The sequence below is a fragment of the Aspergillus aculeatinus genome (assembly GCF_003184765.1).
Source record: "Aspergillus aculeatinus CBS 121060 unplaced genomic scaffold BO66scaffold_34, whole genome shotgun sequence".
NCBI classification, from domain to species: Eukaryota; Fungi; Ascomycota; class Eurotiomycetes; order Eurotiales; family Aspergillaceae; genus Aspergillus; species Aspergillus aculeatinus.
In genome coordinates this window covers 95,843-116,220 of record NW_020291503.1, presented here as the reverse complement: position 1 = coordinate 116,220, position 20,378 = coordinate 95,843, and the positions used below count along the sequence as shown (strand labels likewise).

General features: G+C 54.5%; 9 protein-coding genes across 9 annotated transcripts; 4 read left to right on the top strand and 5 right to left on the bottom strand.

The window, feature by feature from the left end:
* Positions 1-185: 185 nt before the first annotated feature.
* BO66DRAFT_326735 (Zn(II)2Cys6 transcription factor) lies at positions 186-1,971 on the top strand (the record flags this gene model as incomplete). The annotated part of the gene is made up of 4 exons (XM_025643919.1): positions 186-245; positions 294-842; positions 901-1,044; positions 1,105-1,971. 4 exons carry the CDS (start codon positions 186-188, stop codon positions 1,969-1,971), a joined length of 1,620 nt encoding a protein of 539 aa, XP_025502286.1.
* Positions 1,972-2,282: 311 nt separating this feature from the next.
* Positions 2,283-4,057, top strand: BO66DRAFT_455104 (Creatinase/aminopeptidase; the record flags this gene model as incomplete). The annotated part of the gene is made up of 8 exons (XM_025652059.1): positions 2,283-2,365; positions 2,414-2,680; positions 2,739-3,147; positions 3,205-3,303; positions 3,359-3,440; positions 3,488-3,599; positions 3,656-3,815; positions 3,864-4,057. The coding sequence occupies exons 1-8, from the start codon at positions 2,321-2,323 to the stop codon at positions 4,055-4,057; spliced, it is 1,368 nt and encodes a 455-aa protein (XP_025502285.1). The 5' UTR covers positions 2,283-2,320.
* A 1,237-nt stretch (positions 4,058-5,294) lies between these two features.
* Positions 5,295-6,114, top strand: BO66DRAFT_472670 (uncharacterized protein; the record flags this gene model as incomplete). Its single annotated transcript, XM_025652970.1, has 1 exon — positions 5,295-6,114. Exon 1 carries the CDS (start codon positions 5,299-5,301, stop codon positions 6,112-6,114), a length of 816 nt encoding a protein of 271 aa, XP_025502284.1. The 5' UTR covers positions 5,295-5,298.
* A 1,007-nt stretch (positions 6,115-7,121) lies between these two features.
* On the bottom strand, positions 7,122-8,613 carry BO66DRAFT_421533 (uncharacterized protein; the record flags this gene model as incomplete). Its single annotated transcript, XM_025649966.1, has 5 exons — positions 8,533-8,613; positions 8,111-8,459; positions 7,967-8,045; positions 7,522-7,861; positions 7,122-7,147 (listed from the first exon to the last, which is right to left on the bottom strand). Exons 1-5 carry the CDS (start codon positions 8,606-8,608, stop codon positions 7,122-7,124), a joined length of 870 nt encoding a protein of 289 aa, XP_025502283.1. The 5' UTR covers positions 8,609-8,613.
* An 805-nt stretch (positions 8,614-9,418) lies between these two features.
* On the bottom strand, positions 9,419-12,145 carry BO66DRAFT_421532 (uncharacterized protein; the record flags this gene model as incomplete). Its single annotated transcript, XM_025649965.1, has 3 exons — positions 9,419-10,990; positions 11,282-11,836; positions 11,891-12,145. The coding sequence occupies 3 exons, from the start codon at positions 12,143-12,145 to the stop codon at positions 9,419-9,421; spliced, it is 2,382 nt and encodes a 793-aa protein (XP_025502282.1).
* Positions 12,146-13,021: 876 nt separating this feature from the next.
* Positions 13,022-14,726, top strand: BO66DRAFT_352904 (sedoheptulose 7-phosphate cyclase). Its single transcript, XM_025644791.1, has 4 exons — positions 13,022-13,408; positions 13,468-13,496; positions 13,555-14,014; positions 14,093-14,726. Exons 1-4 carry the CDS (start codon positions 13,061-13,063, stop codon positions 14,648-14,650), a joined length of 1,395 nt encoding a protein of 464 aa, XP_025502281.1. The 5' UTR covers positions 13,022-13,060; the 3' UTR covers positions 14,651-14,726.
* Positions 14,727-15,003: 277 nt separating this feature from the next.
* On the bottom strand, positions 15,004-15,727 carry BO66DRAFT_393065 (cell wall mannoprotein 1 family protein; the record flags this gene model as incomplete). The annotated part of the gene is made up of 1 exon (XM_025647670.1): positions 15,004-15,727. Exon 1 carries the CDS (start codon positions 15,589-15,591, stop codon positions 15,007-15,009), a length of 585 nt encoding a protein of 194 aa, XP_025502280.1. The 5' UTR covers positions 15,592-15,727.
* Positions 15,728-16,334: 607 nt separating this feature from the next.
* Positions 16,335-17,937, bottom strand: BO66DRAFT_421529 (histidine phosphatase family protein). Its single transcript, XM_025649964.1, has 4 exons — positions 17,545-17,937; positions 17,064-17,448; positions 16,779-16,988; positions 16,335-16,725 (listed from the first exon to the last, which is right to left on the bottom strand). Exons 1-4 carry the CDS (start codon positions 17,591-17,593, stop codon positions 16,659-16,661), a joined length of 711 nt encoding a protein of 236 aa, XP_025502279.1. The 5' UTR covers positions 17,594-17,937; the 3' UTR covers positions 16,335-16,658.
* Positions 17,938-19,011: 1,074 nt separating this feature from the next.
* On the bottom strand, positions 19,012-19,948 carry BO66DRAFT_393063 (kinesin). The gene has a single exon (XM_025647669.1). The coding sequence runs from the start codon at positions 19,936-19,938 to the stop codon at positions 19,492-19,494; it is 447 nt and encodes a 148-aa protein (XP_025502278.1). The 5' UTR covers positions 19,939-19,948; the 3' UTR covers positions 19,012-19,491.
* Positions 19,949-20,378: the final 430 nt, after the last annotated feature.

The following is a 20,378-nucleotide window of genomic DNA, read 5'->3' as shown; positions in this document are numbered from 1 at the left end:
CCGCGGCGGGGAGAGCGGCGATCACGGGCACGTCGACTCTTTTTCTCTCGATCCTCGCATCCCTTCATCTTCTTTTGTCAGCCGTCCTCCATCTTCCTGAGCTTGCATCGGGTATAAGACTTGCCAAGTCTCTCTAACAGGTTGTCGTGCGGATTGCTCACTTAGGAAACCATTTCGGTCCCGCCATGGTCTACCGTGGGAAACCCAGTGCAGCCTGTTCCTCGTGTCGGGCCCGCCGGCTCAAGGTATACCTTCCACAACCATCCCCTCTACCGGAGCTAAGAGAGTTGTAGTGCGATCAGAAACGCCCCTCGTGTTCCTCCTGTCTGCGAGCCAAGCGGATCTGCACTGGATACCGCGATGTAGCCGCTCTTAGTTTTCACGATCAGACTGCTGAAGTGGTCGAGAAGGCCAATCGTCGTCCAGAACCGCAATCAGAATACAACGCATCACCTCAGGCAAATGCGTCCGAGGTTGCATTATCTTCCGACGAAAGTGCTTATGATCTTTTCGCACTACAGCCCGTGTCTGTACCAATAGTCGATCAAGGCATTACTTATGTCCTGACCTATCATGTCGGATCGGCTCCTCGTTCGGGGTCTGGGCACCTGTCGTTCTTACCCTCCCTATTGCAGCAGGAGCCGAGTCCTGCTGTCATGGCGTCCATAAATGCGATGGGACTGGCAGCACTAGGTAATATCCACGGCAGTCCTCACCTTATCCGCGCGGCACGCCAGCAGTATACTATCGCGCTATCGGAGACAAATACTGCCCTGCAAGATAGCATCACTGCCAAGTCTGATGCCACACTCGCCGCGGTTCTTGTCTTGGGACTGTACGAGGTGCGCCCCCCTAGCTTTGTATCGATTCCATATTGTCGTTTGCTGACCTTGATTCCAGATCATAACCTGCCAGAGCCATTCTTTGATGGTGCGCTGGGCAGATCACATTGAAGGTGCGATGGCTCTTATTAAGCTACGCGGCTCAGAGCAGCTACGAAGCCCGGTTGGACTCGAACTATTCACACAGTTGCGCGGCCAATACGTGAGTCTATTCCTTCCGTGAGCTACCGATTATGATTTTGATGATTAACCGACCGTGCAGACTTTGAGTAATCTATACCGGAAGAAGGAGACTCCAGCATGGCTGATGGCCTTGTCAGAGGAGACAGTCGCCATGCGGGGACCACACCAGTCCTCTATGGAACCATTCTTCAAGTATCTGACCAAGGTCAGCGAGCTGTGCGCACAAGTGGGTCGTAAAGCGAAGACCCCCCATGAAACTGTTCAGGAGGCACTGCAATTGGATGCTATGCTGGCTGCATGGGCCTTGACCGTCGGTCCAGGCTGGCAATACTCGGTGCTCGACGCCGCAGTCGCCGGTGACAACAAGCCTTCTGAGCAGCATATCTACGGCGATTACTACCATGAGTATCCTGAGATTGGCATCGCTGTCATGTGGAACACGTATAGATTGACGCGGATCGTTATTCATGAGGTGATCGCTGCTGTCTGCGAGCGACTGTGGAGGCGATCGAGAGGAAACAACAACGAACTCTGGGCGACCATTCGCCAGAGCGCTGCAGTTACCCGTCAGCTAGCGGAGGAAGTATGCGCCGGTGTCCCTTACTTCTTCGGTTCGGCTCGCTCTAACAAATTGCTAACTGAGGCATCCGGATTGATCCGTCTACACTGGACGTTGTTTGTTGCATCCGACTGTGTTGGAAGCACGCCCCGCATGAAAGCCTGGATTACGAGTCGCTTGGAAGAGATCGGTAGACGAACAGGAGTTCAACAGGCACTGTCTATGACAGATTACCTGCTTGGAGACGTGTCTCTCAACTGGATGAAGCAAGAACTGCAGGCTATTGACAATTTTCAGGAGCATTCCCAAGGTGACGTTTCATCTGAACCTAGATTGCTCGTGAATGTGAGAGGGATGAAAAAACACCAGTCGAAGCTGAACCAGTGAAAGGCGGAGCATTGGAAGATTGGTTGGAATCTGGCGTCGGCCAAATCGCGTCCGACGTGACCTGTATCAGTGCAGCGCTAATGGTTAAGAATTGTTACCGTTGTTTATCGGTGTTGAGCTGTGGATGAACATTTCAGGTTACCTATTGATAAGCTCGACTAGGCCTCTGGTTGGAGGAGACCAGCCGTGCGGGGAACTCGGCCATCTTCCCCGCCCCTACTTAAGGTCGCATCTTCCTGCCACTTCCACCCCACGCATCACAAGAATGGAGAAGTATTTTCCAAGTCATTATATCCTGGAGCGGGAACGAGCGAAGCCGCTGCATCGTCAACGATGGCTGCGTGCAGTAATGGGTCTCATTCTTGTTGGGATGGGCACCTATTCCCTCTTCCGGGTACGATCCCCAGAATGGCCCCAAGTATTCGTTCTGACCGACAAATAGAGCTTCACTGGTATAATACAAATGCAACCAGCCGCGCGCAATACCTCACTGGACGACTTTGAGGCATGCTCGATTGACAATTTCCGTGGAACGGGATACCCCTTCCTTGACACCGCTGTTCCAATGACGGTGGAAGACTTCGAAGATCGCCGCGACCGCTTGGCGCAGGCCCTCGTGGCCGACGATGTGGATGCTTTTGTGGTTGAGCCGGGATACACATTCAAATACTACGCCAACATCAGCCAACCTGAATGGGAAGTTTGGGAGGTGTGTGCCATGAATCTTGAATGCTGCCATGTGTTTGCGGTCCGCTAAAACCTTAAAGCCAGAAGAGCGCCCTTTCCTGCTCGTGGTGCAACCAGAGCATCTTCCCTCGGGCAAAGTCAAAGCCAAGTCGTCGTTCCTCTGTCCGTCGTTCGAAGCGGAGCGGGCACGACTTCTAGGGATGCCATTCGCTGAGGCGATCGATATCATCCCGTGGGAAGAGCACTGGAATCCGTATGAGACGCTCAAAACTGCCGAGACATTCTCGCGCCTTCGGGGCACACCGCGTCTAATGGTCGATGAAGAGATGCGGGATTTCATTCAGCGTGGGCTCGGTCGGGCTGGATTCCACGTGGTTGGTCTCCAGGGCGAGGTGGAGCGGGTGCGGCAGATCAAATCGGAGAAGGAGATTGGAATCCTGAGAGCAGTGAATACAGGAACAGTGGAGGCGGTCCGGCAAATGAGAAAGTGTGAGTAGGAGAGTGAATTCAATCTGGCCACAGAATCCAAATGCTAAGTCGACACAGGTCTGTCTCCTGGGCTGACCGAAAGCGAGATCGCACGCGTATTGGATAAGACTCTCCTTTCCGCGGGATTGGAACCATTTTTCGACATTGTGTTATTTGGTATGGAAATAAGAACACCGATGGAAACATGGACTTGGGCTGATGACTGCGATAGACGAGAATGCCGCGAATCCTCATGGTGGAACCAATGGGTCAAAGGTGTTGGGCGCGGAGACGTTCGTCTTGATAGACGTTGGGTTCGTATTCAGCTCCGCGGTGCGGGGAAATAGTCTAACGCTCTCAGGGCCCATCTGATGGGTTATTCGTCTGACATCTGTCGCACATTCTTTCCTCCTTTCCTAGAACGACCGGTATCTGATGCTGCTGTACCAGATTGGATGAAAGAGAAGCTCGATGTAAACTCCCTTGACTCTTCCTTACTCTTTTGGTTGCATGACACTAACCGTAACAGGTTTGGGATATCGTTTTCGAAGCGCAAACCAAGTCTATCGACCGATTTATCGTCAATGCCACGGCGGCTAGTGTGGATATTGCCGCTCGTACTGTCATCAGTGCAGCGGGATACGGCGATGCGTTTACCCACCGCGTCGGACACGGGATTGGCATTAAGGGTAAGTTCAACTTCCCCGCATGCAGCGTGCGGAGACTAACATCCACAGCGCATGAGAGTCCATACCTCAACAAGGGTAACCATGAGACGGTTCTCCGAGCGGGGATGACCTTCACCTCCGAGCCGGGTGTGTACCTGGTAGACAAGTTTGGAGTCCGCCACGAGGACATCTTTCTAGTGCGGGATAATGATACTGCGGAATTGTTGACAGGACAGCGAGCCATCGGTCCATGGGATCCATGAGATGATCGACAGGACAGTTGACGGGCCACGGCGGGTGTGCGATGCTGTTGTTGGTCAATTTCGGTGGTGCTGGGGCTGCTGCATTGACTTTGCCACTGAAATGGTAAAGGGGGTGCTCGGGTTGCTGCAGTGGATTCTTGGCTCGCTTCCTTCTGCTCAGTAGGGATAGACCATCGGGAGGCCTGAAGTTAATTGAGGTCGTTGCCACGGATGGATATTTTGTGAGTGTCTCGAAGTAGAGGCGGAATAGCACGCCTAGTGAACTATCTAGGTATGCAACATAGCTCTACGGATGGTAATCGGTGATTCCACTTTACATTGCCACTCTGTTGTGTGAGTAGGCTGGCTCGTACTTGTACGTGGTTGATGCCTTGTATATCAGGCGTGAGAATGGCCGCTCGAAAATACGGCTAACCACTTCTGTGGAACAGTGATTACATAATGCTTGGCGTACAAAAAGTTTGAGTCCTCCAAAAGAAGAGGAGTAGCAGCAGCAGCAGCAGGATGGATCGACTAGAATCTTAATTCTCTGCGGAAGTGGTAGAGATAGAGGTATAGGACTGGACTGTCAGACAGAAACTAACTTTGATCAGAGTGCCCATCAGAAGTCAGTTCTGTGGATGAAGCTCAGGGCTATGGTTTGCCAAGCATCGCTTGATCCCTGTGCTGCAGCCTCCCTCAGAAATGCTGCGCTGTCAGATTCACGTTGAGTTCTGGTGACCACTTGTTTGTTGTCCCAGTAAGTCCAAAATTGGGCTGTCAAACAGACAGCCCTGAGTGTAGCTGTGGGAGTCCGAACGCGGAGGGAGATCGGGGGCTGCAGAAAGGAAGGTGACTGGACAGGTATGGATCGGCGCCAATCGGTCGGCAAAATGCAAGCTAAAAGATTAGGCCGGCCCTGGCAGGGTTAGGTTCCTTCGCCCCGGATTTTTGTCAAACGCACCCCACAATTTTGGGAAGAAGGGATGTGTTGCACGCACGTCTTTTCCGAGCTGGCTGGCTGGCCGGTCCATGGATCGTGGGCTGGTCACCTGAGCGGAGAGTCCCTCCCGGTGAATTTCTGCTTCTTCAACCTCCGCACGTTTGCTTCTCTCGTCGGTTCACCTCATTTCCTTATTACTTGCCATATTGCCATGCTGCAAAACTGACCGCAGCAATCAAGTTGCCTTGAGAATGGACAGTCGCAAGCAGAAGAGGTTCGAGCTCCGCGCCTCTGCCTGACCCTCCCCCCCTCGCAAACCATGGCCAATGACTCCGCGCCCATCCAGGGCATCGCCGGCCACTACACCGGCGACAGCTTAGCCCTCCAAGCGACGCTGGCGACCCTGCTCGGCTGCGCCCTGTACAGCGCCCTCGAACTCGTGCTGCTCATCTTCGTGACCTTCCACCACTACGCGGGGCTCTACTTCTGGAGTCTCCTGATCTCGACCAGCCTGGGCATCGTGCCGCAGTCGCTAGGCCTCCTCCTCAAATACTTCAAGCTGGCGCCGATCTACCTGTCGGTCACGCTGACGACCTTCGGGTGGGCGATCATGGTGACGGGCCAGTCGGTGGTGCTGTACTCGCGGCTGCACCTGGTGGTGCGCAACGCGGCCGTCCTGCGCAGCGTGCTGACGATGATCGTCGTCGACGCGGTCATCATCCAGATCCCGCACATCGTGTTCTCGTACGGCGTCATCGCCGACGACTCCGGCAGCCGCTACATGCGCATCTACACCATCTGGGAGAAGCTGCAGATGACCGTCTTCTTCACGCAGGAGGTCATCATCTCCGCCATCTTCCTCGTCCAGACCGTCCGCCTGCTCACCCTCTACCCCAACCGCAGCAAGCGCCGCTCCCTCATCATGTACCAGCTGCTCGGCATCAACGCCGCCATCATCCTCATGGACATGTCCCTGCTCGTGCTCGAGTATCTCAACATCTACATCATCCAGGTCTCGCTCAAGACCTTCTTCTACACCATCAAGTTGAAGCTGGAGTTCGCGGTGCTGTCGCGGTTGGTCTCGTTCGTGAACTATGAGCCCGAGCAGGACTCGGCAATGACGGTGCTGAGTTAGGGGTTTCGCGGATCATCGGTTCCGGTAGTCGATGATAAACATAATGCAGATATCAAAAGTGGGTTGTCTCGGTTTCAAGAGCTGGGGCCTTCAAAACCTCGTGGCTGAGTTCGGGCCGGTCGGGTTCAAGATGATCACGATGTCCAGCCACGTGCACTCACCGTGTGCTGCTATTCTAAGTTACTGGTAGGATGGGCGTCTACTATGAATGCGTTGGGGGAATGCCTGTTTCCGACGATGAGTCAAGCGTCGCTTGATGGTGACATCACTCACCACTCACTCGTATCACACGAGGTCACCACGAGATTGAAACCGCAAATCAGAAAACCCGATGACTGGCGTCCTAGGTCAGACTCCAAAATGCCCTCCACGACCGGATACCAGCCGGTAGGGCAGCTCAAGGTCGCGAGTCGACCATCACAACCAGGTGCTGAGCACCTACCCAAGTTCAGTGCATTGAATATTGGATCCTCTTTCATGGAAACTCTCCGTAGGAGTGTGGAAACCATGGCACCTGGGAGCGATTAGGGATTTGGACTCGCATGTGCCTGAGGCAACATGATCAACCCAGGGGGAGAGAGTAATGCTAAGAGTCTTCTGTATGAGGCTCGGAGAATATGAAGTATAAACCGTGTACATGGCTGAGATTAGTCTTAATATATCAAGAGAGAGGATAGACCATCGCTTGATGGCCATACGTGTCTGCTGGACATAGACCACTGTGCTTCATCGCTGCCTCTTCCCCGGGGGTTTCTTGTTGATAATCCAGCTCCTTGGCCACAATCCTGGCAATCCGAGCCACTAGGCACTGGGACTGGCCGGGCCGCTTGAAGGTGTGCTGGGTTCCATTGTTGCGGTAGAAGGTGACGAGCGCGTGGTAGTCGATTGCGACGTACGCGGCTTGATAACAGCATGTCGACCTTGTACAAGTGGCCGGGTGGTACAGCGCCCGAACCGCTCCAGGTGAGGGTGCTGGTCTCGGTCCGGGAGGTCGTCTTACAATTATATCACCGCATCGTAGTGGGGAATGTGACTGTTGGGCACCCGCGCCGCGGCGCATCGGCGGAGCCGAATCGGGAAGGCGCGCACCTTGCCTCGGAGTATAAACCCCCCCCTCGCCCCCAGATTTTCTCTGCAGAATCTCCTGCATCAGATATCTCCCCAGCGTTCCGATTGTCCCCGCTAAACATCCACAACAACGCTCGAGCAATCGCATTCCGCATTCGCATTGCTGTACATTCCAAACGCTGTCTTGACTGACACCACTATGTGTAGGTGTTGGATCCATCACCTTTTCCAGTTTGTAACTCTTGCTTCTGACTCAACATTATAACCTTTGACTACAGGAATCTCAAGTCTCAGTCATCCCGTGGGGGGTCTCCCCACTGTGTGTGCCAAAACGCCCACCCACCTTCGCACCTCCACTCAAAAGATACCGAAACAGCCGGGTAAGTGCACGCATAGCGTCATCCCACTCCTCCTTCTGACAGAGGTTGTAACCCCGTGTAAACTGCACCTCAAAGGTTTCATCTCCAGAGCAACCCCGCGAATAAACCCTGCCCACAGCATCCCTCGTAAAGGCCCCACGAGCAATATGAATACCATAACCATGAAACCCAACAAGAAAGACTTCCTGTTCCTCCAACAGACTATCATCCTTCCCCACACCAAGGTTCTGCGCGAGCTGACCGAGCATCACACTGAGAGTCTCCTGCAGAAACTCATCCCATGTTTGGCCAATCCACCACTGCTCCACAAGCCTAAGTTATTACCAGCCTTATTAGGAAGAGTAGGTAAAGTCACATACGCCAGTATAAGAGATGATCGGGATACTCCTCCCTCAAGGACCGACAGTCACCTCGCCCTCCGACCTGGCGCTGTACTTTGTATCGACAATCACGTATCTCATCTTCGAGGCGTAAATTGAGAACCTTTGCGGTCGGTCGCAGGGATTAGGAAAATGAGATCCAGTCCATACATCTGGCGAGCTGCTCACCGGACTTCGGGGTCTTGCTTGCGCACGTCGTCCAGGCTCGCATACACGGTCTTCATCAACATCCGTAGAATCATGCCTTGCGCCCGGGTGAATGCCAGGTGGTCGTGTGCAGCCTTGACTTCCCAGTTCTTCAGGGGCAACGTGATACCCGCACTCGGGCTCAGGGCACTCTCGATTCCTCTCTCGTCATGCAGGGAAGAGCGGGATCGGATGGTCGAATGGCAAGAGAAGAGTTCGTCGAACAGCATAGACGACGTCAGGTCTTCGTCGGGCCAGCTGTCCAAGCAGTCTTCCTGCGCAATTTTGGTGTGCTGAAAGACCCAGGGAGTCAAGCTTTCTACGTCCCTCTCTGAAGGTATACGTCAGTGATGTCTGAATCCAACCGCCCAATTGTAGCGCCGCAACCCCTGGAACCCGTGTACCTTCACGTCCGACGTCTACTACTCGAGGAATCAAGGCATCGAGAGAGACGATCCTGGAGAGGATAGTCGCCGACATGCCAGATCCGATGTGCTGGCAACCCACTTCTAATCTGGATGGGAGTAGGAGTCTACCTGGTTGATTGTGTACATTACTGTACTGGTGGGTCCTAACGGGACGGTCACGGTGCCAAGCATTATTGATGCGACCCCCTCCACCGAGAGCAAACATGACAAACAACGCGCAAACCGAATGACTCGCCGGCAGGCTGCTCCTCGCAAGCTTTAGCTCATACTGGTTTGTTGAGATCTGTTTTTGTCTCTTGGATTTTTCCGTGAAGAAGCGAGACATTGGAAAATAGAATGCAGGGTCGTATTAAGTCCAAGTAACTGTGGGAAGCCCCATGCATCGGCAGCGGACCACTCTCGCAGTGTGGATCAAGCGTCCATCGCGTCTCTTAGGCCGAGCATCCTGAATTGACTGCCTGCGGTCGCAATGCTCAGGGAAGACTGTACAGTTGCTTTCGAATTTCCTTTTAAGTCGCTCACCTGCTATGAAGACCACATACTCTGCAGCATGAGAAGGGCAATCAATCTACGTTCTGATCACAGTTAAGTCCAAACTGATGTTCTGCATCGTGCGGGAGGAAAAGCGCCGTCGAACCTCGCACACGGCGCCGACTTGCACTAGAGGTTCGCCATCTGGAATGTTGGTATGACAAGCTCATCCCGGATGTGCGAACAGCTTCAAGAATAACTCCAATGTGTATTTCAACTGCCTCCGGAAGATCTCTATCTTACAAAAGAGCTCTCGGGCGAACGATTCAAACGAATGTCACGAGAAACTCAATGCAAATCCGAAGAGACGCCTGAAGATGCACCATCATCACTAGCAAGCAAACATCTTCGTCGTGCTAACATTGATTCGACTCCACTCCTTCCCCCTTACCAATGATTCCAAGAACCGACTCGGCCAATACACATGATACAACACGAAGAACGGCACCGGGTCCCAGGCCGTGTAGGTCCCGTCCCGCCAGTGCACGAGATGCTGCCACAGCGTCTCGAGCCCACTCTTTACCTCTTCCACACTCCCCTGCCCAGACAAAAGAGTGAGGGCTGGAATGAGCAGGAGAGTAACCAGATCATGCCCGATCCAGTAGTAGCTATGCGTGGGCTTCGCCGGCACCACCAAGGGCTTACGCAGGCTCAGCTCCGACTCGAAGCAAGACAGGTACGCCTCCGCCATGGCTGGCGTCTCCTGAAAGAGGACCACTGCCGTGTGCGCACGCGGGTTACATTCGATCGGGTAGAGTCTTGCATCCTGCCCTTCACCCTCGACCAGGAAATCGAAGCTCAAATGACCCGTAAATTCCTCGCCGCCCTCCTCGGCGACGCGCTTGGTGAATTCGAGCATCTTCGTGTTCAGGGTCGAGTCAGCAGGAAGAGGGGCATAGTGCATAAGCAGGTCGGAGGAGGGGCAGGAGACGAAGGCCTTGACCTCTCCGCCGACGACGAGGGAGTGTGTGCAGTACTCCGGGCCGGTGATGTATTGCTGGAGGATGTAGGGGTTGGACGGGGAGATGGTCAGCGTCGACAGGTAGGAAGCGGTGGCTTTGGGTCCTGCGGACAAAGGGAGCAGCGTCATCATCTGGGCTCTAGCCTTGTCGTCGACCCCGATCGGTTTCAGGATGAATCTCTTGCTCCCTCCTTTGGGCTTCTCGGTACCGTTCCGTGAGGTGGACTTGGTGAGAATGTCTTCAACTTCCGCGGCGGATATGCAGCGATGAGACTCCGGGACCAGCAGTCCGATGCTCTGGACGTACTCGATGAAGGCGTCCTTCTCGTGCAACTTGTTTACCACGTCACTGTCGAACTGCACCGCGTGAAATTGTCTCCCCCTTTCCTTCTGCGCCGATCGCATGACTTCGCCATCCTCGATCGCGCCGACGACGCTGCTGCAGCTGATCCACAGGTGCACGTTCTCTCTTCTGATCAGATCCAGCAGCGAGTCAACGTATGGCTTCGTGTTCGCGCCCTGTGGTGAGCTGAGACGGTAGAACTGAGCGATCGCTCGAGAAAAGCGGCCTGGCGACGTGAATGGGATGGGTTCCGTGTCGGCGGCGATGATGCGGTGCGGGGTGTGCTTTGCGAGAAGACGGGCGATCGTCAGGCCCTTGGTCATGGATATCCCCGTCACGAGAATGGTTTTGCGGCGGGAGGTCGTGTGTAATTGTGGCCGTGTGGCTTCATGTTTAGAGACGTAAATGTAGAGAAAAGAGGCAAGAGTGATCGTCGCAGAAATTGGGAGGCAGAGAACACTGAGGAGGATGAGGAGGATGTTCTTCGGCTCGTGGCGGTGGAAAATCGCCATGGTGGGAAGGTGGCTGGGCAGGTTGGCCGCGTGCGGAAGACGACTCGATGCGAGGGTAGCGGATGGGGTTTCTTCATATACTCTCTTCTACTACCTGGGATACACTCTCCAGACCTTGCTACGGAACATACATATCACGTCATCGTGACTCTTATGAATTCGATGGCTCTTCGATGGCCGCGACCGGTGCAACGCGAGGCATTTAGGGACCCTACGGATAATGTATCCGGAAGACACAGAACACACACTGAACATCGCTTTCATTCCTATTGTAGTACGTGAACTATTGCTTTTCTTCGCCTACGCATCGTGAAATCTCCACACCGTCCTAGACTGACATCAGTGCATGTTCCTCAATTTAGGAAGAGGTGGTCTTACCGGCACACCAGTGGGCTCAAAACTGTGAACCAACCGGCTCTCGTATACCAGATCCGGATTACCGGGACTCTGGTTGAACTTCATCTCCCCATACCTCTTCTGATATTGATTCACGGTCTTTCCTGGGAGACTCTCGCTCTTGACCGCTGCTCCCAACTTCCGCCTCTTCTCCGCCACACTGTCCCGGACGTACTCCAGGTACGGTGGATTTCCAGGCTTGATGACATTGTCAGCAGCCAGGACAGAGCCCGGAGTGATCAGCTTCAGCTCCTCGCACAGCTTCAAATCCGTCGTGTACGCCGGCTTGTAATGATCCAGAAACATCAGATCGATGTGTTTAAGTAGACCCTGGGCGTGCAGGCGTGCAATGGAGGCATCGCTGGAGCCGACGACCACTTTGACCACATCCGAGAGACCCGCCAGATCAACCAGCGACATGATCACCGCCGCAAACTCCGGGTTCATCTCCAGACTGTAGTAGCGTTGGCCGCCGGCTTTCCGCACTGCGTTGCCGAACAGCACGCAGGAGTAGCCAACATAACCACCGAGTTCAACCTGTGCAAGAATCAGTACAATTCACTCTCGCTGCCGGTCGCACCATCGACATACCATGACTTTAGGCTTGACCTCTGCGATGAGATCGCAAACAATTCGCCCCTTGTCCTCTCCCACGTTCATGAGGTACTTCTTCGTGCGCCCATACTCGTCGATCGCCTGGAGCACCTTCTCCGGGGAGCCGCGAATGTTTTCCAGGTCTGGGTGCGAGTACACAAAATGGAGGAGCTCGATCTCGCGACCGTCGTCGAAGAACCCCGTCCCCTCCTCCTGCGGTGCGTATGCTTTGGCCTGGTCGAATTTAGTCATTTTCGCAGTGTCTTGATGGGCCATGATTGTACCCGGTGATCGTGCGCCTATATGGGAAATCTCCCCACAACATCTGGATCCAAGCTGTCGATGGTGTTGTAATCAACGGGATAAATTTAGTGTGCTGTGCACGTTGCACTAAGAAAAGAATTGCCAAGCCAGCCGGATGGGGGCAGGGTCTCAGTCTGCAAACAGGGAAAACCAGGGAATCTCGAGTCATGGACTGTCGCCGGGAGACTGCAAGGGGTAAAAGCCGGGCATTCCAGGCCCTCCTCCAGTGGCCGGAATCTGCCCCGGGCGGGGTGAGAGAGAGGGGAGGTGGTAGAAAGCAGGGCGGAGGGGGGGAGGGAGGAGGGAGGATCGGCGTGGGCCCCGATCAATCGATCAGCCCTCCCGATCGTGGTTACCAAATCTTGACGTGGGGAGGATTATGTACATTGACTCTCTTGTCGTCAATGACTCCCGGAAAATATCAAGCTTATCAAGGTTAGATCTACGGGTCCCCCCTGGTGGTGTAACCTTATCGCTGCAGAAGCGGACGCTAAGGGCCGGAAGCGGCATCTACTCTTGCGGCAATTGGCTTAGTGGGCCCGCTTTTCAATGACTATGTCATACATACCTATGAGACTCCAAGCCTGACTTGGTCCGAACAGTCCCATCCCCCGAGTGAACCCGATCGATCGATGCTCCTCACTGAAGTTAGTGTCTGGTTGAGGTTGGTACGCTCCGTTGACGTGATCGTGGTCTGGTCGCAAGCAGAGGGCCAGTCCGAGGGGAACGTGTTCCACCCGGCAACCTGAGTGGCAGGCGAACAATCGTTATATATCCCACAACCTCCGTGTCAATTTTTGGAAATTCATCAACTTCCCTCAACTCCTCTTTCTCAGTTGCGCTTCATTCAACACTGCTGCAACCATGTCCGACCTCAAGGCTACGGTCTCCGAGACCAAGAACGGCTTCCACGTCGAGGGCTACGAGAAGATCGAGTATGATTTTACCTTCCTCGATGGCGTCTTCGATCCCCAGAACACTCAGTTGGCGGGCCTCTATGAGCGCTGGGGTCGTTGCTTGGCCATTATGGACAAGAACATCTATGATCTCTACGGGGAGCAGATGCAGAAGTACTTTGACCACCACGGTCTGGAGCTGAAGATCCACCAGACCATGATTGGCGAGAAGGCCAAGTCATTGGAGACTTTTACTGAGATTGTCGATTCGATGACTGACTTCGGGATCATCCGAAAGGAGCCCGTATTGGTTGTGGTATGTCCGATCCAAGATTCTAGACATTTTAACGCATTTTACTCATTGACGGTCAACAGGGCGGAGGATTAGTCACCGATGTTGCCGGGTAAGAGTCACCACCAACTCATAAGCATGACGACCTAATGGCTAATGCATCCATGCAGATTCGCCTGTGCCGCCTACCGCCGCAACACGAACTACGTCCGCATCCCCACCACAGTGATCGGCCTCATCGATGCCAGCGTCAGCATCAAGGTGGCCGTCAACTACGGCAACTACAAGAACCGGTTGGGCGCCTACCACGCGCCGATGCATACCTTCCTGGACTTCGGGTTCCTGCGCACGCTGCCCGAGGCGCAGGTGCGCAACGGGTTCGCGGAGCTGATCAAGATCTCGAGCTGCGCGCACCTGCGCACGTTCGACCTGCTGGACGAGTTCTGCGAGCGGCTGATCGCGACCAAGTTCGGGCGGTCGCAGGACGAGACGGGCGAGGTGCGCAAGGCCGCCGACGAGATTAACCGCAACGGCATCTTCGAGATGCTGAAGCTCGAGTCGCCCAACCTGCATGAGATCGGGCTGGACCGGGTCATTGCATACGGGCACACCTGGTCGCCGTTACACGAGGTGAGAATTTCCTTGAGGCCTGGCGAGGCCAGCAGAAAGAGAGTGTTTGACAGTTTGACTAACATTGTGCCCTCGCAGCTGGCACCTCCCGTCCCCCTTCGCCACGGACACGCCATCTCCATCGACATGGCCTACTCGGCCACCTTGGCCAACCTCCGGGGCCTGCTCAGCGACGCCGAGCACCGGAGATTGCTGAACCTGTTCTCCCGCGCGGGCCTGTCCATGGACCACGAGCTCTTCAACGAGGAGATCCTCGACAAAGCCACGCAGGCGATCCTCAAGACGCGGGACGGCTTGCTGCGCGCCGCCGTGCCCTGCCCGCTGGGCAGCTGCAAGTTCCTGAACGACGTCACCAACGAGGAGATGTTCGCCGCGCTGCGCCGGCACAAGGAGCTGATGAAGGAGTACCCGCGGCAGGGGGCGGGGATCGAGGCCTACGTCGACGCCAGCGACACGGGCTACACGATCAACAACCAGCCGGTGGATCCGCAGATCCACGCGCAGCAGAAGATGGCCGACGGCGAGAAGAAGACCAATGGCGTGGTCGACGAGAAAAAGAACGTGTTCAGCGACGGCGTGATGAACGGGTTCCGTCAGATCGCGGCCAATGGATACCCCAATGGGCTGCGCAATTAGAGGGGCGTTTGGTTTAGAAAGGTCGGAGTTTGGGAAGCAGGCTGTTTTGTGCATGATAAACATAAACCATTGTAAGGGAAATGGGGTGTTGCTTAATGGAAACGAACTATATAGGTCAAATACGATAAATACCTAATCCATCAATTTTCTGCTCGGTTGATTAGCATGATTGTAATCCGTTTCTCTTACAGTCCGTAGTAGTTTTCCCGCGTAGAAACCCAAGCCTTCCATGAGTTCGGTATCATGCATCTGCATACCTCTCCTCTCTCGACACGCGCCGCACAACCCCACAGCAAACAACCACCGCCCCCCCAACAAAGCCCCCAGCCCACGCACTCCACCATCCCGACTCCCACCTACTGATACGCCTGAATCGCACTCGCAAACGCCGCGGCGATCTGCTCCAGCACCAACGGCGCCAACGCCGCATACGTCGCCGACAGCTTCTCCTGCACGGCCTTGCCCAACTGACTCGACAGGAAGCTCAGCTGCTCGAGGTCCCACTCCACCAGGAAGCTCAGCGACGCGACGCCCAGCAGCCCGTCATCGAACTCGGGCTTCTTGGCGACCAGGTTGGCGAGCGTGGAGGCGATGGTGGGCTCGAGCGCGACGAACGCCTGCGCCACGCTCAGGGACTCCGCGTCGGAGAAATTGGCCGACCGCTTGGCCGCCACGACCGCCGCCTTCAGGTCGACTTCCAGCTGGATCGTCTCGGCTTGGATGTGCAGCGCGCTAAGCGAGCCCTCGAGGCCGCCGGGGTAGGCGCTTACTGTCGTGTTGAGGGTGGTGAGTTGCGTGGAGATGGTGGTTACGGCGGCGAGGACGGAGGAGGCGTCGCGTGTGGTCAGCTGAGGTTGGGAGAAGGCCGGGGTTGCGGTGGCTGGGAGAGGGGAGAGGAGGAGGGTGAGGAGGAGGATGATCGGGAGGGTGAGTTTGAGCATGGTTGTTGGTGGTGCTGGCTTCTTGTGGAGGGGTTGGTTGCACTTGAGGTGGGAAGAGCGGAGGTTCTGAAACGTGAAGCTTGAAGCGTGCTTCACACGCACGAGCAGGGCTGGCAAGACCCTTATATCTAGGGCAATGGTGTCATTGTCTAGCTCATTCATTCTACCCCTCTTTTATCGACAGACAGGGATCTTTCAAGGGTTTGCATCCCAGTGCGTCAGCTCGAGCAGAAACCCACCTCCTCGGACATCAATTGCCACTTCACTCAGGCAGCACCTCATGCAGAACCAGAACCCTCGTTTCTCATCTTCTCGAACGGGTACCTTTCCCGTCATTGCCCATTGCCATTGCCGATCCCAGGTCGCCCCCGCGCAGGGACCCTGATGATTGGCATCCCGGATTGCCGGATCCGGACGAGCTAATATGTGACAGATGTGATAAGATCCCCACCCCGCATGTTGGCCGGGTGGATATAGATTAAAGGCTTGTGCTTGCTTACTTGTGCCTCGGGACAGCCCTAATGGGGTTGGTGGTCCTGTTGAATGTGCCAGGGGATGGTCGCATCATTGCGGGTGGGTTGGAGCATGTGCTGCCGAGGTACAGTACAACATCCGGCTCTGGGAAGCACAGCGGAATTTATGTTACTTATATCTGCAGGTTGATTCCGTACACCTACGCCGAATAGACTGCTCGCTTATTTGTGAAGTCTGTGTTAGTTTGGCTAAATTCCATCATGTTAGCTGATGTATGTCCATTATTCGGAGCAAATTGTGGCCTTGGCCTGCGTATGCTGCTCATGCTAAACCATACAAGCCCATCCGTCTGCGGCAATCCATGGACAAAATATGCACGGTATATTGTGATCCACCAACTTGGGCTTGGGCAAGCGACTCCATCTGCCTCATCGCATTGAAATCTAGTTCTATTTTCTTTTAGTCTACCTGTAGCCCTGGATTCCCAAATCCAGCTTTCCTTGCCAAAACATATGATCTAGAATCCCTCAAGTACTTGCAATCTTTCTTGTGTGAATCGGTAGGTATACCACCCAGCCAGTGCAGCCGCAGCCTCACTGCTCCAAGGGGAACCCATAGCCGACCAAGAACGCCGGCTCATCAATGCTATGATGCTGGTAGCTGCACTCAATCGTCAGCCAACATCCCCACCCCACCACCTCATCAACACATACCTAAGCACCCCAACCGCACCCGGCTCCAACATCATAGACAAAGGAAACTCCATGGGATAGCCCAACCAGCGCTTCGTGAACGCGCGCAGCGTATGCCCATGGGCAATAAGCACCACATCGGCAGGCTGCTCGCCATGCATATTCCCACGGTGCAGCTCACGAATCTCCGCAATCAGACTATCGATTCGAGCCGTCACATCCTCCGGCGACCTGCACGCACTGCGTTAGCACCCCATCCCTTTTCCCCCCCTCCCCAGACTAAAAACATAAGGAAGGAAAACATACTCGCCCCCCTCACACCCATCGCGCCAAATATCCCACTCCCGCTCCCCATCCAACCCATGCTCCTTGCGCAGGGCCCGGATCTCCTTCGTCAACAACCCCTCATACAGCCCATACCCCCACTCGGCCAACCGCTCGTCGTTCTCCTGCACCTTCCCGGCGGCCCGCAGCGCCTGCCTGTCGGCCTCGGGGAACGCCAGCTCGAAGGTGTGCACCGCCCGCCGCCGGGGGCTGACGAACACCCGCGCCAGCTTGCGGCCCGGGTCCACCAGCTTGCCCACGCCCACGAGGATCTTGCCCGACGCGGTCACTTGCTTGATCCCGTCGGCGGTCAGCTCGATCTCGCTGGTGCCGGTGTAGCGGCCGCTTTTGGACCATTCGGTTTCGCCTGGTTTGTTAGTTTGTCGTGCCGTTGGTTGGGAGTAGAGGGGGAGGTGGAGGGGGCCGGGGGGGGGGCTTATGCCCAGCGGGGCGATGAACTTACCGTGGCGGTAGAGGAAGACCCGGGGGGTACCTGCGTCCTTGTCGGGCATTTTGTCTGGAGCGGAGAGGGGTCTAGTCTAGAAATCCAGGGTGTTGGGTGTATGTGGTGGTTCAGCTGCGGCTCAATGGGTTACGATGTCAAAACCTGGGTTGGTTTTCGGGCGGGCGAGATTGGTTGACGCCATTGTTGGGCTTGTGGGGGGGGGCAAGGGCTTTATGTAATCCATGATCATGGATCTGACTGGAGTTCGAGGTTGAGTGGGGTTCACCGGGGGTTGTTTGTGTACTAGCTTACTCTGGGGATCATGGTGGGCAGGATGGTTTGTGGTTTGTGAAATCGATTGAGAGGATGTATTTCGGGGCTGGAGTATAGACAAGATACAGTCGTAAAAACTCCGAATTTGGGATCTCTGCATGTTGTTCATGCCAAAATCATGCAATGGAATCTTCCACAAAGTGGGGGCAGGAGGGTGCAAACTAGACAAACAGGGGATTTGGAGGACAGCAATGAGGCAGCCAATAAGGGATCATCACTAGATGTATCTTCGGGGCAAACCCTCGGCGACGGCCTTTCTCATTTCGACATGGTTACTTCGAAGAATCTGGACTAGGATATACTCAATATCCTGTGGAATAGGTCCCTGGCTCTGTGTGAGCACTTCTGTCGCCTAAAGCCTTACTTGTACACGGTTGGATTGCTCAAGCAACCGAACTGTGTATCTGAGAGCCTCTACAGGTAGTTCCCTTTTGCCTGACTGTAGTGCCTCGAGAACTAGTTCATGGTACTGTTCATGCTCAGGGTTGAGGAGTGTTACTATCACGCGGCCTGGACATTCTGGATCAGAAATAAGCGTAGGGACCAAGCGAGATTTGCACTAGAGTAATTCCCATCGCAGTAGCTTATCTTCAAATTGAGATCTTATCGTTGAGAAGGCAGAATCGCTGCTGCTCACAGCTCATTCACTGAGGCAATGCGTTATAAGCCTCTGGTGTGCTGCTCCGACCAAGTCGCGTGGTTCAGCTTCGAATTGTTGAAAGACCCCTCTGACCAACTCCCCATTCGACGCCTTGGGCTGCCAACAGTCCTGCAACAGACCCACAACGAAGCGCCAGAATATATTATAGTGTGCATTATACTTTTCTGTCTGCAGAAAGAGGCGAGGTGGTATTGTTGGAGGGTCCTTCCTTGTCAAACAGTAACAGGGAAGAGGCTTGTAGCGTATCCAGTGCCTGACAAAATAACGTGCCGCGAAGTACTCTTGAAAGGTCAGATGCAGAAAGTGGAAGCTGTGTCGGCTATTGTGAGCATTGTCTTCCGATGTGCGCAAGAATGATACTTTGCGGAGTACACGTTCGCTCATACGTGGGAGCCCTTCCTCATGCTGTTTTAACAGTCTGCATATAGATGCTCAGTCTTCTTTTTGAAATTCAATGGTATCATTAACAAGTCCATGAAATGCAAGGCCCTCGATGAGGTTAATTTCCTTCGCAACGAAATTTTCAATGTCGAGCTGGTGGATGTCTTCTACTGCCCCTTCCGTGAGCCGGTGCCCTTGATCGTCTCGGATACTTAGGTGTAGGAAATCCTTTCTCCAGAGCTTTAAGACGATTGATTGATAGAGACTGGTCATTGTCTGCGGTCTGTCGCCCCAAAGACCTCGCTCCCAGCTGTAGCACAGCGCGTCTTGCTGGATCAGAATTCGGACGAGGCTTTGCAGCAGAGCGTGATCCTGTAGAAATGGCTCAATCTCTCTTGAAACGCCGATGTCAAGTACTATCTTTGTGTTGCGAATGTATTCCTCCACCTGCTTGAAGCGGAATCCAATAGCTTCCAGCTCCAGATCAACGGCCCCGATATCAATATGATCAGACGGGCGAGGTCTCGTCGTAATGATAACTTGTGGCGGCTTTAAAAGATGGGACACAAACTCGTGCATCGGCGTGCCCATTAGGAGGAGGGCAGGCATAAGAAACCTTTGCGTTGAAACCCGGTCGTAGTCTGCTTTCCCAAGTCGTACTGCACAACACCACCCTGCGTGCCGGATGGGACGCTGACCACCACGTCTCCCAGGCGAACATCGGCAGTAGCACTAGGTACGCCGCCTCCAATGCCCACGAGCAGTCGCAGTTCTATCGACGGGAAGGTGCGTGCTAGATCTCGTGCGACGATTGCGGCCGAGATGGTGCCTCGGTAGCCGGCAGGCAAGGATGCGATAGCCACATTATGCTGGCTCAGTTGTCCAGGGACGTAGCGGATTAGGTTATTTTTTGTCGCCGGAAGCTGCTCGTGTTCTTCGTCGAGCATGTACCTCACTGCGCTGAGCTCAACTTCCAGCGGAGCGAGGAGCGCGACTGTATGTGCATTATGTGATAGGCGTTTCTTCCTGGTTTTCATCCTGCTCTCACAAGATGATGACGATGAGGAGGAGGAGTGGGTAATCAGACTTTGCGAACCACGAAAGGGTTTAAGATGGCGGTTCGGGTTGAAGTTCGAAAGGGAAGGCGCATTGGGCAGCAATCACGCCGCGGATCTGTAGCCCTTCTGCAGCATAGCCGCCCATATTTACTGCATGTGCTGTACAGTGCCTTTGTCCAGTCTGACGTCTTCGTCAGACATAGCCAGGAGAACGAGGTCCAGGTGACTAGTGTCGACGCGGGGCAAAGATCTTAGAGATGCCACCCGAGGAGTTGTCCTGGTTCTCGTGATACGTGAGATGTGAATTGATGAATCAAGTTTAACTCATTCCTCGAAACGCATTCAAATGACCAACTCGCTAGTAGCGTGTCAACCATGTAAAAAGCGGACGCCAGATACTTCTTTGACCCATAGACCTT